At 33.8% G+C, this 13,572-nt stretch overlaps 2 protein-coding genes across 2 annotated transcripts in view; both read right to left on the minus strand.

Annotated features, from left to right (window-relative positions):
- Positions 1-1,018: 1,018 nt before the first annotated feature.
- LOC105391774 (serine-rich adhesin for platelets-like) lies at positions 1,019-7,852 on the minus strand. The gene is made up of 2 exons (XM_048622971.1): positions 7,523-7,852; positions 1,019-7,295 (listed from the first exon to the last, which is right to left on the minus strand). The coding sequence occupies exons 1-2, from the start codon at positions 7,562-7,564 to the stop codon at positions 1,152-1,154; spliced, it is 6,186 nt and encodes a 2,061-aa protein (XP_048478928.1). The 5' UTR covers positions 7,565-7,852; the 3' UTR covers positions 1,019-1,151.
- Positions 7,853-9,006: 1,154 nt separating this feature from the next.
- Positions 9,007-13,572, minus strand: part of LOC105391781 (protein draper) — a 54,493-nt gene continuing 49,927 nt past the window's right edge. The window contains exon 19 of the mRNA XM_048623047.1: positions 9,007-11,661. Within this exon, the coding sequence (XP_048479004.1) occupies positions 11,330-11,661 (332 nt within the window). The 3' untranslated portion in view covers positions 9,007-11,329. The remainder of the gene's footprint in view (positions 11,662-13,572) is intronic.

A 13,572-nucleotide genomic window follows, 5' to 3' on the forward strand; every position in this document is an offset into this window, starting at 1 on the left:
ATATGCTTTTTGTGTCAAAGGTAAATATTTATAAAACGCACTCACATAGTGCTAGTGTATGGAATAGAACTTATGAAATGGAATGTAAGAATAAAATGGTGTAAAATATAGTACTTACTACTGTTGTAAATGTATTATTAGTTAATACGACGGTTTTTAGTTGATGGGTTAAACAATTTAATTGTATCTTATTACGAAAGTCACCTAGTAAATTAATTGAATGTCCCATCTTTGATGATGGTGATGACAAAAAAGTTTTATTATGTACCTAACAGCAAAATAAAATCTATTCCCTTATATGAATTTGTTTTGCCAACAATTTTCGAATTCAAAATTACATGGATTTGACACTAATTAATTATACTTCGTAAATATTATTTAGTTTTGACTTCGCGATAGGGCTCTTGCTCTTAACTCGGCACGTACCAAATTCGACCCTTTAATTTGTTGAAATATTTAATTGGTTTTGGATCATAAGTTAATTATAATTTTCTTGAGGGTATATTTTACAAAGTGAGCTTTGTCGGACTCTAGCTGCACACATTCATACCTTGTCAAACTAAGGCCGTCAATGTTTTAATGAATGAATAGGCTATTTGGCAATTTGACTAGGTACCTACAAAAGTGCTACTGCACTTGCGAAAGTAATAACGAAGTATAATCAGTTCGTTCAGAATTAAAAGAGATTATTCGACTTTTGTTACCAGGTTTTTTTACGTAAATTTTACGAAAAGAACGTAGTACTTAAAATATAAGCACCGTGGACTGCTCGTCATAGAATAGCGCAGCTCAATTGTAGATGTATAAGTTTGTAATTACTATTTATATTGTTAATAAAATCGTTATACCATAGAATTCACTTGTTTTCTTTAATATCTATGAACTAAAAAATAAAAATTATGAAGACAATGATATAAATCTAATGTAATTTAACAATGTTATCTTAACAAAATACTCCATTTTGCTCCGCCATAGTAGGGTTGAAAGGGTGAGGTGAAATTAAAATAAAGTACCTAAAGGTAGGTAAATACAACAGTTTATTCAAAATATAAAATAATCTCATTTTAACTAGGCTATCTTTCTTAATTAAACTTAACTTTACTAACTAAAACAAGAACTTAATATATTTTAGGTTATCAAGTTTTCCTTAATTACTTGAACAAATCAGACAGGGGTATCGTATGAGGGTGGTTAATTGGATTATTGAAAAGGGAATTTATAATGACTTGCGAATATTTGTATCTCTTTAACAATTTCTGTGTATCTTCATCTAATTGAGGTTGAATAGGTTTCCTATAATCTTCGTGAAATAATGAAGCCAGATCTGGGGATATAGTGACAGTTTCAAGCTTAGGATGTTTTGTAGTCACTAGTGTTTGTTTAAACTGTGAGGTATGGGGTCGAGTTAGTGTCGTTGGTTGTCGTATTGGAATGTCTATAAATTGACCATTATTTCGATTCGGTAAGTTAAGTTTCGGAACATTATCTGAATGGACTAAAGTCTCTTCAACTAATGGTGATGCTTTTGGAGTTGTGGAAGGTGGTTTTATCAGTTTTGGTCTAGAATGAGATGGTTCTCTATCTGTTAGTCTTGTTGCAGACTTACTAGCACTAATGTCGACATTTTGTCTATGATTTGTTTTGTTCATATTGATAGCTTGAATTTGTGATTGTGGCATGTCTGTAGTTGTGTGTTTATGTTTCCTGCGTTTCCCAGGTCTAGTTCTTCTAGTGCCATTATTATTGGAAGTTTGTAATTTTCGTCTATGTGGTCGTAGTATTTGTGAACTTTCAGGCGGCTTCAAAGTAGATTTTTCATTGTTTATCGATACTTCTATAAGCGTTGGAAGTTTACTTGTTGGAGAAGTTACTGGAACATGTTTAGTAAAGTTACTGTTATTATCTGTAATATGCGGATATATTGGTATTTTATGCTTTACGATTTTAACTGTGTGTGGCGGCTTTGCTGCAGCAGTTTCTGCTAGTGTATGATTCAAATTATTGTGTACTTTCGTAGCTTGATCTGGCTGAAATGTGTTTCCATGCTGGGTTACATTAGTATTAATTTTGTTTCCTATCGTGGATGTCTCCATAAATTGTTTCCGCACATGATGATCATCTTCGTCATATTTTTTTCGGTTCGGTAAACTATGCGCTTTATTTATGAGTTGGGCAGCATTTTTTTCTTCAGCTAAAATATGTGAGTCTGTGAATATTTCCTTTAAATGGGACCCAGTGGTAATATATCCGACGTTTGTTTTGTTGGAAATTTCATCGTGGTTATATTCATTAGCAAATTTTACTTCACTAGCACCTGTATTTGTAATTGATGAAAGATGTACAATTGATTCAGTAGTACCAATTGTATCCTTAGCAGTATCGTTTACAATGGTAAATTGACTCACATCCTGCTCTACAGCAACTTTCTTTTTGTTTACTTCAGCGGTAATATTATTTAATGCTGTCTGTGTAGTAACGTCAATATCACCTTTCTTATCAAGAAGTTTAATATAGTGTGGTTCAGTAGTATCTTCAATAAAGCTTGGCCTGGAAGTAGCTTCAATTACATCACTGTTAACTTCGACTATGTTCGCTTTAGTTGTATTTGATCCTGTATAAGCTTCTTCCATGTTTGTTGCAGTAGTGGCATTAAGAAAATCATCAATCTCTGATACTGTAGTAGAAATATTAGCTTCCAAAATGTTGGTTTCAGCACTGGCATCCTGAGATTTATCCGTGTTTAATGCTGACATAGCAATAGTAGTAGCTTCCTCTTTTATGGTTTTAGTAGTAGCATTATAAGAATCATCAATATTGGATGCTTTAGTCTCAATAGTAGCTTCCTCAATATTTGATTCAGTAGTGGTATTATGAAAACCATCAATGTCTGAAACTGTATTAGGAATAGTAGCTCTATCAATGCTTGGTGCTGTGGTAGTAATATTGGCTTCCTCAGTGTGTATTCTATTAGTACTATTTTGAAGTTCATAAATTTCTGAAACTGTAGTAGCAATAGTAGCTTCCTCAAAGTTCGGTTCAGTTTTGGAATTATGAAATCCATCAAAGTTTGATATTGTTGTAACAATAGTATCTTTCTTCTTGTTCGATAATGCAGAAGAAATAGTAGCTCTCTCAATGTTTGTTCCAGTACTTGTAATATGAGATTTGTTAATATTTGATACTGTAGCAGCAATATTAGCTTCCTCAATGTTTGATACTGTAGTAGAAAAATAAGCTTGTTCAAGGATTGTTGCAGTAGTGGCATTATAAGAATCATCTATCTCTGATATTGTGTGTGTAGCTTTATCTTTGTTTGTTTCTGTAGTGCCATTGTTAAAATTATCAATGTGATATATTTTAGTAGCAAGAATGGCTGCATCTATATTTTTTTCAGTAGTAGTATTATGGGGATCATCAATGTTTGATACTGCAATAGAAATATCTATGTTTGTTTCAGTAGTGCCAATATAAGAATCATCAATGTCTGAAATCGGAGTAGCAATAGAGGGTCTATAAATTTTTGCCAATCTAGTAGAAACATTTGTTTCCTCAGTGTTTATTCCATCGGTGGTACTATGATGAGGATCATTAATGTCTGACACTGTAGTAGCAAGAGTAGTTTCCTCTTTATTTCTTTTAGTAGTGACCTTATAAGAATCATCAACGTCTGATACTCTAGTGGCAATAGTAACTCCCTCAAAGTTCGGTTCAGTTGTGGGATTATGAAATTTATCAATGTTTGATACTGCAGTAGCAAAAGAAAACTCCTTAGTGTTGGTTTCTGTAGTATAAAAATCTGCTACTTCAATAATTGTTGCAGTAGTGGCATTATGAAAATCATCAATGTATGATTCTGTAGTAGCATTAGTAGCATCTTCAATGCTCAATACTGTAGTAGAAATATTATCTTCTTCGATGTTATTTTCAGTAGTGGCATCATGAGAATTGACAATGTCTGATACTGTAGTAGCAATAGTAGTATTTTCTTTGTTGGTTTCTGTAGTGACATTATGAAAATTATCAATGTAAAATACAGTAGAAGCAAGAGTAGCTTCATTTATATTTTTTTCAGTAGTAGCATCATGTGATTCATCAATGTCTGGTACTGTGGTAGCAATAGTAACTTTCTCAGTGTTTGTTTTAGTAGTGGAATTATCAGACTCATCAATGTTTGGTATCGTTGCAGCTTCCTCAATTATTGTCCCAGTAGTTGTATTATGAGAATCATCAATGTCTGAAATCGTAGCAACAATAGTTGGACTGTCAATGCTTGCTACTGTTGAAGAAATATTGGCTTCCTCGGTGTTTGTTCTATTAGTACTGTTATAAGAATTATCTATGTCTGAAACTGTAGAAGCAATAGTAGCTTCCTCAATGCTTGCTACTGTAATAGAAAAAGAACCTTTCTCAATGTTTTTTTCAGTAGTGACATTCTGAGATATATCAATGTTTGATGATATAGTAGCAATCGAAGCTTCTTCTTTATTTGTTTCAGTAGTAGCATCATGAGAATCATCAATGTCAGATTTTGTAGTAGCAATAGTGAAATCTTCAATGCTCAATACTTTAGTAGAAATATTAACTTCCTCAATTTTTGTTTCATTAGTGGCATTCTGCGACTCAACCATGTCTGATGCAGTAATAGCAATAGTAGCTTTCTCAATGTTTGTTTTAGCAGTCGCATCATTAGATTCATTCTTTGATATTGTAGTAGCTGAACTCTCTTCCTTATTATTTGTTTTAGTAGTGGCATTATCAGACACATCAATGTTTGGTATTTTAGTAGCTTCATAAATGGTTGTTCCAGTAGTAGCATTATGAGAATCATCAATGTCTGAAACTGTAATATCTATAGTAGCATCCTCAATGCTTGCCACTGTAGTATAAAAAGTAGTTTCTTCAATGTTTTTTTCAGTAATGACATTCTGAGAATCATCTATGTCTGATACTGTAGCAGCAATAGTAGTTTCTTCAATGTTTGTTTCTGTAGTGCCATTCTGAGATTCATTAATGTTTGATACTGTAGTCGCAAAATATGCTTCCTCTATCATTGTTCCACTAGTAGCATTATGAGAATCAGCAATGTCTGAAACTGTGGTAGTAATAATAGCTTCTTCAATGCTTGCTACTGTAGTCGAAATAGTAGGTTTCTCAATGTTTTTTTCAGTAGTGACATTCTGAGATTCATCAATTTTTGTAGCTGTTGTCGCAAAATTAGCTTCCTCTTTATTTGTTTCAGTAGTAGTATTATGAGAATCACCAATATCAGATTCTGTAGAAGCTATAGTGGCATCTTCAGTGCTGAATAGTGTAGTAGAAATAGTAACTTCCTCAATGTTTGTCTCAGTAGTTGTATTACGAGAATCAGCAGTGTCTGAAATCGAAGTAGCAATAGTAGCTCTCTCAATGCTTGCTACTGTAATAGAAATATTGGCTTCCCCAGTGATTGTTCTATTAATACTATTATGAGAATCAACAATGTTAGAGACTGTATTACCAATAGTAGTTTTCTGAATGTTTGTTTCTGTAGTGCCATTCTGAGATTCATTTATGTTTGATACTGTAGTAGCATAATAAGTTTCCTTTATCATTGTTCCAGTATTAGCATTATGACGATCATCATTGTCTGAAACTGTAGTAGCAATAGTAGCTTCCTCAAAGTTCGTTTCAATTGTAGCATCCTCTACATTTCTTCCAGTACTGGCATTATGATAATCATCAATCTCTGTTATTGTAGTAGCATAAGGAGCATTATCTTTGTTTTTGTCTGTAGTCGCTTTATGAAAATTATGTATGTGAGATTCTGTAGTAGCAAGAGTAGTTTCATCTATATTTTTTTCACTAATGTCATTATGAGAATCATCTATGTCTAGTACTTTAGTAGCAATAGTAGCTTTCTCAATGTTTGTTTTACTAGTGGCATTATTTTCTTTTACTAACTTCAGGTTAGAAATATAATTATTGTTTGATGGTTTTTGTAACCTTTCAGTATAGCTTGGATCCAAAGTAATTTCAAATATATCTATTATTGTGTTATTATCACAACCAATTTCAACGGGCTCCGAATCTATAATCACTGTAGCACTAGATTCAGTGCAGTTTCTATAAATTGAAGATACTTCATATGACACTGAAGGTACTTCAGTTGTATTTAAAGTTCCATGTTTTGTGGTCACTGTTCCTATGTTGTTGTCATCAATATACTTTTTAGTACCATCCGTGGTCATTGTTTCGGTATCATTATAAAAAAGTGTCGTCGTTTCTAAATTGTAATCGATGTTGTTTGTTTTAATAGATTCTGTTGACAAAGTTGAAGCTGCTATAATCGGAGCTGACATAGTTGATGTTACATGAGTTTTATTTACGTTTTCATATGTCCCTGTGGCTGTATAATTTGTCATCTCTGCTTTGTTTTCAGGTTTACTTGTGGTGGATATCGGGCTATCATGTAGAGTTAACTCAAAAGTGAACTCATCTGGTGCTGGTGATTCCGTGACTGAATAAGTGATCTTGTCGTCAACATAATCGTGTCCAACTTCAGTTTCATCAAAGGATTCATCAGTGTCTGAAGATTTTCTAGTCCTGTGAAGTTCATGTATTTCGGGAATTAGTTCACCATTTTTTGCCATGTCTAGCATTAGTCTTATTTCATCAAACACATGATCGATTTCTGCAATCTCTGTTTGGTTTTTGTCGTTTTCTTCTACCTTTTGCAAAGTTACTATCTCATCATAGACCGAGTCCACGGAAGGCTTAGCAGTCTTACTGGCTAAATGTTTCACATATTTTCTTTTCATTTCCCCAGATATTTTATCAAGCTCTTCCCTAAGTATGGCGTTAACATCACTGAGGCGGTCGTGTTTCTGCGTTAGTATTTCTTTTAAGCTTTCTAAATCTAGCTTAGTTTCCTCATGATGAAGTGAATCACAGATAGTGTCATCAATAGATTTTCTTACTTCCTTCTTTACTTCTTCTTTACTTGCTTCTTTTTCGACGACGACTGACGTATGTCTGGATTTATGTGGACGGGGTATTTTTTGTGTACTGTGACTGTGATGGCTTCCGTGCTTATTATGCTGTATGTAATGATGAGCTGGTGTCGCTTTCTGTTGACAGTTCCTTCGATACTCCGCTTCTCCCGCTTCGTTCAGCGCTAAAACATGTTCCACAGTTAGAACAGTACAGTCCAACGTGTGTTTAACTTCTGATATAACGTTTGAAAGTATTTTGTTAAAGCTGTTCTTCAATGACTGCATCGCGTTGTGGAAATCGTCAAAGAACGACGCTGATGCATTCTGAAAATGAAAATGCCATATTTGTTATGATTTTTTTTTCATGTAAGTAAGTAGGTACTTACCTAATTATTTTAAGAGAAAATTATTTTTGTGATACATTCATGACCAATGAATTTTTTTTAATTGAATAAAAAAAAAGCTTTAAAAATAGACAATGGGACACTGAAAATATTAATGACTTTTATTCTATTCTAGACGTACTATAAATATAAATGGTAGGTACTCACCTGCGTCGCAAACAGCAGAAAGACCACAAGCACGGTTTTCATTTTACAAAACTTCCACTAACTTTTAAAAGTAACATGTTTTTTCCACGAAACAGACACTGGCGACTAAATACGTCGAACACTTTCCCCGGGCTATGGCTCTCCCCACGTTTTACCATCGGCACGTCACGGCTTTAACTGAACTAATTTGATCATCTGCACAAATATTGATCATGGCCTTGTTTTCGGCAGCCACCGTTTATTTATTCGTGAAAGAATGGGTAAAGTTAATAAGTAGCTAAACCGTGTTTCGTGTACATACTATAGGTAGGTACTTACATAATGTTTACTGTCTATGTATGTATAGACAGGTACTGTCAGGGGAATCCATCTGTTAGTCTGCTGCCTCCGAACGAACCCAATAGTAGGTACAATAGGAATACAAGTCATAATCATAGCTTTTATATTTACAAGCACAATACAAATAAACAACCGTTAGTTATTAGATAAATTGATTTTATTTATATAAACTCTGTTATAATTTATCACAAACTTTTTTCAATTCTTACTAGGTACCATTAAGTTTTAATGCAGACTGAAAATTTAAATGTTAGCCAGAGGTTTCTCTTATAAATAATAATAATTTACTATTGGCAATTGGTGCATTTTTTTTCATACGTTATAGGAGAAATAATTCGCGTATTTTAAGTAAATAAATGCACGATTGCCTAATGATAAGGGCGATATGATACGGAGAACTAGTGAATCTACAATATATAATACAGTGTCAATCATTTCCTTACGCACTTATACCTACACTAGCAGTTTACTTTTTTACAGTGTTAATATCAGATATAATTATAATAACTATGTAGATGCCAACTAATAAAAAGGTTTCACTCTCAAAATTTTGTGTAAAAGATCTAAAAATATTCGAAACAACCTCTTATATAAAATTGATAATACTTGTGGCCTGTTTCACAAGGTCTGAAGAAGTATTAAAAAGGATGAACCCGAATTACCCGATATGATAAGTTTCCAAGAAACAATGAATCTATACAGAAGTTTAATCTTTGACGCTGTTTTGGTTTATGCGTTGGCTACCCGGCACTTTCTCCAGACATTGTAAAACAGGCACTTATTGTCCAAATATATAATTTTTCCATAACTACATTGTTGAGCAGCTACCCAATTTATATTACTCTTACCAATAAATAATTAATACATAAATCATAAGACGAAAAGATATACTGTCATAGTCTACGTCAGAATTAAAATTTAAATATGTGACGTTATAATAACTGAATCTCCCGCTTCAAACATGTATATTTAACTTTGTACATAATTATTGACTACGATATGTGTAGGTATGTGTGTGGAGTAAAGGCGTAAAGCTACCAAATAAAGCCAATGAACTGAAAAAATAATTGTTTTTTACACTTTGCGCAGTAGGTACCTACAGGATAGTGCGGGTAGAGGAAAATTTTACTGCAAGTCAAGTTATGTATAATGTTCCTAGATGACAGGGTGCCATTCGCCCCATCCTACAGAGCCAACAGTAAGTATAAATGCATTCAATTCTGAAGTCTAAAATCAGAGAGGGAAATCACTACATCGAAACTTAAGATTTATTTGCACGTAAAAAATTGATTACAAGAGTGCGCGATTAAAACTTCCAAATCCACTGCGTAATTGGAAAGCTAGTGTTCATTGTTTTTAAATATTAATTATATGGGCATTACCCGTACAAAAGAACAAAAGCGTGGATTCATAAATTACTATTTATTGTTAAAACAAATATTGAAATTTGTTCTTGTAATTTCTTACACGCATGAGTTACATGAGTTTGTTTGTACATGTTGAATGGCCAAAATACAGCTATAGCTAAGCTTTATGTGCTGGAAACAAGAGCGATTTCCGCGTGACACGGGGGATATTGAATGGGTCTAGATTTGTGACTGAATAGGTCTGTGCAAACATAGAAGTACAAAAGATTTTCAACAACTCGTGGTATCAGAATTCAATACATTTCTTTTAAATTTAATACACTCTTTATGAACTTTATATCTTACAAACATCTACATAAATTATTTGTAAGTATCGTTATTTTCATACGGGGGAGTATTCGGTGTTTTCTAATGATTCTGCATTAAATACTAAGATGTTATTCACTAAATAATTGGCACTTTTTGAGCAAGATTTCGGTCTTAACTCGCACCTAAAATACCTACATTCGTATATTTAAAAATACACCTAACGTACAGTCAGCTGCATATGTAGCTATACACTTTGTACCTTGTCAATCTGAACCCGCCTTAGACAAGTAAACATATCTCTGGAACTCGCTTATCAATTCATTGAAACATTCACGGTTCGCCAGTTTGACAAGGATCAGAAGTGTATAGCTACTTATGCAGCTGACCGTACACCTTAATATTACATTTCAAAAAAACACATTCGATTGAAAGTCTATTTAAAAAAATACAATTCATAAAATGAATTTATTCAATCGCTATAAATCAGTTCACAATGTAAATGTTTAAAAATATGTTTTTTGTAATCCGTTTGCTTAATACTAATTATTTACAATAAAAGATTTATAAGTGAGAATTTTAATTAGGTAAAATAAAGTGTTATCAATAAATAAAATATAAAATAGAATTTATCAGCCAAGATCTACAACAATAATCTAGAATTAGAATGGAACATTGCGGGTACAAGTTAACGTAATAATAAATATGAAATTTGTGGAATGTAACAAGTGAATCCACATTAATGATTAAATTTAAAAGCATAAAATGCAAATTTTTTACAACGATATGTAGACGTTTACTTATACACGGTGTTGCAAGGGTAGTGTAGTTAGCTAGAGGGGGTGGTAAATAAATTTTGATCTACGACTTTTGTAAAGTCGTGTAAATTCTGAGCTGACTATTTGCCTACCTCTTTTTTAACACTCTGTGTTTTAATTTTATTAAAATTTCAAGGATAAAATATTATTTATCTACAATGCTGATTGAATAATAATTATGTAAATTTATATTTTTTCTGCAGTTATTTGGTATTGAACATACGCGCATGAAATACAATACAAATAATGCATTAATATTATTTATATGAAGTATGTTCGTCAGTTACAAAGACGCATACCTAATACTGACACAACCTGTGAAGATATGGCATGATACTAGTACATTAGGTACTTACATACAATAAATGAGTAAATAAAAAAAAACTTCATTACGAACAAGAGATCACTTACGAATACATTCATTATCATTGTCACTCATGCATAGGTACCCTATTTATTTAATTTTACATACATAACATAGGTACATATAGGATATTATTCGACTTAGGTAATCTAAAGGTATTCAGGTAGGACTTGAAAGTTTGTAAGAAGAATCAAAGCTGCAAAAAAAAGAAGGTGCCCTGCCATAATAGGTACATTATTATATTGTCTCAACACACAATAGAGAGTTAATAAATTGAATATCAAACTTTTATATTTCTGATTCGTATTCTTAAACAAAATTAAAGCTGCTAAAATATTGAAGCTACGCTTATTCTTAAAACTTCTTTCAATTCAACAAGCATACACAAAATACCAAATTATAAAATTATATTGCTTATACGTTCTCTGACCATCATCATCATCTTCAATCGGCGACCTACTCCCATCACATTTAAAATACCAGTTTCTAACCTGTGTACGACAAATCAAGGAACAAGCTACCTCCGCCCAACTAGCGAAAAAGCGCTTTGAACTTAAAACTCCTACAAAAAATCATGATATCTCTTACCATAATTTCTAAATTGCACTATATGTCATTCCGCTTCACTGCTACTCGGTTCGGCCACGCCCTCCCTTTTAGGGGGTATTGGGGCCGGCGTTTCATCGTCTGGCAACATCGGCGCTGTGTCTACGCTATCCGTATCCTCTTTGGGCACTTCTTCTGTCATGTTCGGCACTTCTACTGTCATCTTCGGCACTTCGACTTTTAGTTTCGGCAATGGCGGTATAGGGGGCGTGGGAGTGGCGTTGCGCGGGAGGGGCACGGGCTGTGCGGGGGGGGAGGTGAAGCCGTTGGTCATCCGCTGGTAGTGCGGCTTCCATTTGTTGGCCGGCGGCGTGTAGTTTAGGTGGTCGTATTCCATTTCTGTAAGACAGTTTTAGGTGTAAGACAAATATAAATAGTTTTTTATAATTTCACATTGTACTTCATAACTTAGCAACTCTAGTCTCATAATTGGCCATGCTAACTTTCTGAACAAGAATGGAATGCTTAAAACCGTTTCGAGGAATATGCTTTCTGTACAATTTCTAGTTATCAGATTTTAAATTAAGTCTCTATTTTTTTAATTATTCAATAAAAACTAATAACCTTCATTTGACCTTACCATTAGAATGTTTTTGGGATTTATGCACATAATGCATTTGCCAATTAACAAAGTACTCTGTGGCATTTGTCTACAAAAAAACTGTTAACGTCAAAAGCAAACGTCTTAATCGTGTGTTTATTTATCTTTGCCATTTGTTACAGAGAGTTAAGTAGAAAAATTCATTTAATTTATAAATGGGCAAAGTAGAGGGAAAGAGAAGGCCTGGAAGGAGGAAATTGACGTGGCTGTGCAATATAAAAGAGTGGACCGAAACCGTGGAAGAAATATTTAAACTAAGAAAGAAGAAAGAAAGGCACTACAAGAAGAAGATTTATCTTTTCTACCTTGTTTTGAAACTCTACTACGAATAAATAATAAACGAGTGGATACTACGATGGCAACAAGAGAGGCTCATTTCGAAAATGCTGCCTCTCGAAATTTGCCTCGAGCTTAACCCCTCGGCTGTCGACCAACCTTTATAAGGTGGGCAATAAATAGTCCACATAATAATATTATGTACCGCCATATCTAAAGATGTTACTGGTCTGCCGTATTTAAGTGAGTGATATTGCCTATGTGAACTACATTTATCTTGCTTTAACCTCAACTAAATGTAAAAAAAAAAACGACAAGGAGTGCATATAACCTATCGGCTGTTAAATCGGCTCCCAACCGACCTTTATATCCTTATAAAACATGGTGCTCGATTCGCCTCATTGAGGCGCGTTATTGAAAAAATATTAAATAATAAAAATGATCAACGAAGCGTATTGTTTTAATTTATTGGTGTAATATAATTAATATTTAGTACTAGTTTTCCTGTACCTCCTGTAGGTTGGCTGGTAGAAAATGCTCTTAGCATTAAGCCCTCATTTTGTACATTTATTACATACATATACATTTCTTATATTTGTGCAATGTATGGAAAAATCGCCGCGAGTACTAAACACAACTCTGGAAACAGCGTTAAAAAAATGTTGTGATGATTGGATAATTCTGTATAATGGCGTATGTGTATCGTTTCTGAACGAGCATACTTTGAAGGTGATAAAATAAATTTGGAATTGGATTTAAAAATAACGATGTAACAAGACTGCTAACCGTTTTCCCGCGAAAACAAATCGCGCGCCGAAAACGGTTAGCGTCCCACGCCGCCGCGCCGTTTTCCTGCGCAGCTCTACTGCGCAGACCGCGTCCCGCGTCCTCCCCTTCACCCGCGCGCACCCCGCGCTCGCGCCACCGGCCAGCGAAGCCCGCGCAGTCAGTCGGCCAAAGACTACTATAGTATAATCGGAAAATCCTATAATGCATTTATGTGAAGTCACATACATTCAGCCGGCCAAATTTTAAATAAATATTAAAAATAGTTGTAATGAATAAAATACAAAAATAACGAAATTAGTTTCTTAAAATGGTCTATATTTTCAAAATAAATTATAAAAAATACATATCATAGATTGGTAGCATGGCCAATTATCAATCAGTTCATCGAAGTGTAGTATTATGACCTACATATCGTATCTCCATCTATTATCGGTCGGCTATCATTTTGGCCACTTGGGCCGGGATGTTGCAACATAAACAACAATTTTCCCCTTATACAGGGTGATGCAAAAAGGGGATACTAAGCCGAATGGGGGTGACTCAGTGGGTTATTCTGAACAACTTTTGTTCTACGAGTTTTGAAA

Source organism: Plutella xylostella, chromosome 9, assembly GCF_932276165.1.
Source record: "Plutella xylostella chromosome 9, ilPluXylo3.1, whole genome shotgun sequence".
In the NCBI taxonomy this organism is placed as follows: domain Eukaryota; kingdom Metazoa; phylum Arthropoda; class Insecta; order Lepidoptera; family Plutellidae; genus Plutella; species Plutella xylostella.

Bases quoted from the DNA above. Each gene is read 5' to 3' on its own strand.
- LOC105391774 (XM_048622971.1), bottom strand. From the start codon at position 7,564: ATGAAAACCGTGCTTGTGGTCTTTCTGCTGTTTGCGACGCAG. The intron at 7,296-7,522 runs GTGAGTACCTAC...TTTCATTTTCAG, and splicing joins TTCTGCTGTTTGCGACGCAG to AATGCATCAGCGTCGTTCTT.